We start from the raw sequence: 3,668 nt of genomic DNA on the forward strand, positions 1-3,668 counted from the left end.
GCCGCCGCGATCCCTGGCGTCGGGGCCCCGACGGAGGGGGCAAGGGGTCTGGCCACCCACCCCCACGCTAGCTCGCTCCTCTGGCGAGCTCCTTCCCGGCCGCTGTCCCCAACGGCCCTCTGCCCTGCGGCCGAGGCGCGGGAGGACGGGCCTTACTCAGAGCCGCCCTTCGCTGACTGACCGCCATGGCCTGGAAGCGTCCGGCCGGCCTTGTCCGGGCGCACGGCCAGAACCCGCGGAACACCCTGATCCTGCACGAACAAGCGGGGCCTCGGGCCCCGCCAGCACCCCGCACCCCCTCTCTCTCCGCGGGCGCCCGGACAGGCACTGACACGGTGACGACCCACGTGGGTGGAGACCGCGTGTGTGACACAGTGGGTGACACGGTGACCCTGGACTGGTGGAAAACTGCAAAAGAGCAACCGAGTTACTGATCAGACAGCAACCACCTGCTGACGGAGCAGACGGGAGAGTCCAGGCGGGCAGAAGTGCTGTGCCCACGCCGAGACGGACCAGCGGCCCCCACGAGCCGCCCGGGGAGGCCTGAATGCAGGGACGAATCTGAGACAGCTGAGGTGCCTGTGGGGCCCACGCCCTCTCCAAGGCGCTGAAGCTGTCGGGGGCCTCGCGCTCATGACCTCCCGCCTGGGACGGCCGCCGGGAGCCCCCACCAGAGCTGCTGCTATCTGCCAGTGTCCACCACGTCGCCAAGAGATGCACGACCTCCTGCCTCTCCCTACCAACTGAACCGCGCGTCTGTCATTATAATGTGGGGCCCCCGGTAAATTCATGCTGTGGGCCTGTGTGTTTGACTGGAGCGCCCGTGAAAGCCTCTTGTTTTAGAGGTGCCCGCCAGGGGGAGCCCCCCCCCCCGGCAGAGCAGCAACACGGGTCCCCCAGCTCGGGTGATCAGACCCACCACGCAGCAGGCTGGGCTCCTCCCGCTATCGGGCGGTTCCCAAGTATTCTAGGAGGTGAAGCAGGAGGCCTCCGAGTCTGACCTTTGCTCCTGACGTTCTGATGCTGTGAGCAGATCAGACTGGCGTCCTCGTACTTGGGGTCGTGGAGGATGTAGTCGAAAGGCATCTTCTTGAGCAGCTCCACGTCCGGCCAGGGGTCACTGGGCTGCAGGTAGTGCCAGTCTGCTTCTCCTCGCAGGTCTGCGGACGGCGGACACAGACAAGTGACAAGAAGCCCACCGAGGATGCCCGAGTTGCCGAGTCTTTGGCGTTCGGGGGGACACGACAGCCCCAAGGCTCCTGGCACATGTCCTATCTTCAGGATTGTTCTCGCTGAAGAGCCGGACTGTTTCCCATGGGAGGGCTCTGCGCCTCCAGCCCTCAGCCTGGCTTTGATCCCCCAACACACGGGCTCTCTGCTCTGCTCCTGCACCCGCCTGGGCCCAGAAACTGATGGTTTCAACCACCAGTGGGGCCTGCGGTCGTCGCCTTCTCGCCCTGTGTCAAAGTGCACCGCGGGCAGCTGCCGCCCTCGGCCTGCGTGGCGCCTGTTGGTGCTCACGTGCACGGGTTTCCCCGGATGGCCGCCACTCGGGCCTGGGTCACACTTACACCACGACCGTACGTCACGGCTACTGTCGTCTACGTGCTTGACAAGGGGGACTCGTAGACTGAGAAAGAAGCCAGCTGGCCCAACTCAACAGCAACACGTGCGATTATGTGAGCACACGGGATCATGCTGGCTCGCTCTCTCCTACTCCGTTACACACACAGCAGGACACAGAGTAAGGACAGGGCTGTTTACTGTGCGCTGGCTGGCGCCTGGGGCTTGTATGCGCGGCGCCATTTAATCCTCACAACGCCCTGGTAAGCAGCAATTGTCTCCCCAAGAAGACACCAAGGCACTAAGAGGGTATTAAGACTTTGGGGCTCCCGGGTGGCGCACCGGGTTACAGCACAGCACTATGAAGCCATCTGCAGCCGCTGCCGCGCGAGTTCGATCCCCCGAGTTCGATCCCCGGCCAGGGGGTGACCCACAGGGCGCGGCAGCCCCCTCCTGTCTCCCCGCTGCTCCCCGCAGCAGTGGGTTTCAGTAGATCGGCCTGTTCTGCTCCCCGCTCTGTCTCTGGGGAAGCCTCTCACCTCCTGCACCTCGGTGCCCCAAGTTCCTCTATGCATAAATAAATCTTAAAAAAAAAGGACTCTGGATTTTAACTGGGTTCAAGTCCTGCCACCACCGGGATAGCCAAGAAAGTGAGGGCCAGAAACTCACTAGCCTGCTCATTTCCACCTGAAACACAGTCAACCGTGGGCTCCACGGAAAACTCAGAGCCGGGAACGGGCGCGCAGGCCCGAGGGCTCTGCGGCTCCCGACTCTCCCAAGTCAAAACTCAAGCGCACATGCGCACGCACGGGTGTGCGTGTGTGTGTGTGTGCGTGTGTGTGTGCGTGCGTGCGTGTGCGCGCGTGTGCGTGCGTGCGTGTGCGTGTATGTGTGTGCGTGTGTGCGCGTGTGTGCATGTGTGTGCGTGTGTGCGTGCGCGTGTGCGTGCGCGTGTGTGTGTGCGTGTGTGTGTGCGCGTGTGTGCACGTGCGTGTGTGCACGTGTATGTGTGTACGTGTGTGTGCGTGTGTGCGCGTGCGTGTGTGTGCGTGTGTGTACGTGTGTGCGCGTGCGTGTGTGTGCGTGTGTGTACGTGTGTGCGCGTGTGTGTGTGCGCGTGTGTGCGTGTATGTGTGTGTGTGTGTGTGTGCGTGTGTGCGCGTGTGTGCGCGCAGCCCAGGGCTTCCTGCCACAAAGGCCGGACATACTCCCGCACGCATCCACGTTTATCTGTTCTTCTGCTGACGGGAGTGGACCCCTCCACGGACCCCGGCGGCCATCCCGGCCACGCCTGCCGTGAGCAGCGCGTCTGGGCTGAGGCGATGGCCTGTTACTGACTCGTGGTGACTCACAGCGTGTTCATTAATCTGGACATTAGAAATCAGGACGCGCCGGTGGCGGTCAGCGCGGCCACTGGGGGTCAGCGCGGCCTGCTTCTCTCTACAACGCTGGACTCCTCACACGCATTTCCAGCCCCACAGTAACAGACCCATCGGCGGGCCCGTTCTGGGCGGCTGGGGGTGTCCCAGGCGCCAGGACGCCTCTCAGGGGTGCCGCCCGGAGGGACACCCCGCCTCACGCATGGGACAAGGCTTTCCTCACGCAAGAGCCCCCTGCCCAGTGGACACCGTCTGGTGGACAGGGCCACTTTCAGGAGACGGCAACAGAGTCCAGTTTAGCTCCAGCTGCCCCCCGCCCCCGGGGCCCGAGTGGGGCGCCATCAGGACAGTGGGCTCGCCTCTCAGGGGAGGCGTGCGGGGATAACGCCACTCGTCCACCCGCAGCGGGGGCCCGCGGAGACGCCCGGAAACCGCGGGCTGCGTTTGGTGCCCGTCACAGAGGGCGCCCAGGCGCGCGGTGGAGACGGAGCCAAATGACGGCCCGGGAAAGAGAGAAGCCGGCAGGCCCCGGCGTGTGTCTCGGCTGCAGTCCCAGCCCCCAGCCGGTGAGCGGCGCAGGTCCCTCGAGCAGCGGGTGCCGGCCCGGCCCGGCCCCTCCGGCCAACTCACTGCTGTTGATCTCCTCTTCGTCGTAGACGTCCACCTCCGTGAGCCGGATGAGCATCCGGGACAGGATGCTCAGGAACTGCAGGTAGGCGCCCGTCT

General features: G+C 64.7%; 1 protein-coding gene across 1 annotated transcript in view; it reads right to left on the minus strand.

Annotated features, from left to right (window-relative positions):
- The window catches only part of GREB1 (growth regulation by estrogen in breast cancer 1), a 63,304-nt gene that overhangs the window by 10,684 nt on the left and 48,952 nt on the right, over positions 1-3,668 (minus strand). Inside the window, 2 exon segments of the mRNA XM_012727364.1 lie at positions 1,002-1,160; positions 3,573-3,666. Coding sequence (XP_012582818.1) covers positions 1,002-1,160; positions 3,573-3,666 — 253 coding nt within the window.

This window comes from Condylura cristata, unplaced genomic scaffold, assembly GCF_000260355.1.
Source record: "Condylura cristata isolate star-nosed mole 26May11 unplaced genomic scaffold, ConCri1.0 scaffold00020, whole genome shotgun sequence".
Lineage (NCBI taxonomy): Eukaryota > Metazoa > Chordata > Mammalia > Eulipotyphla > Talpidae > Condylura > Condylura cristata.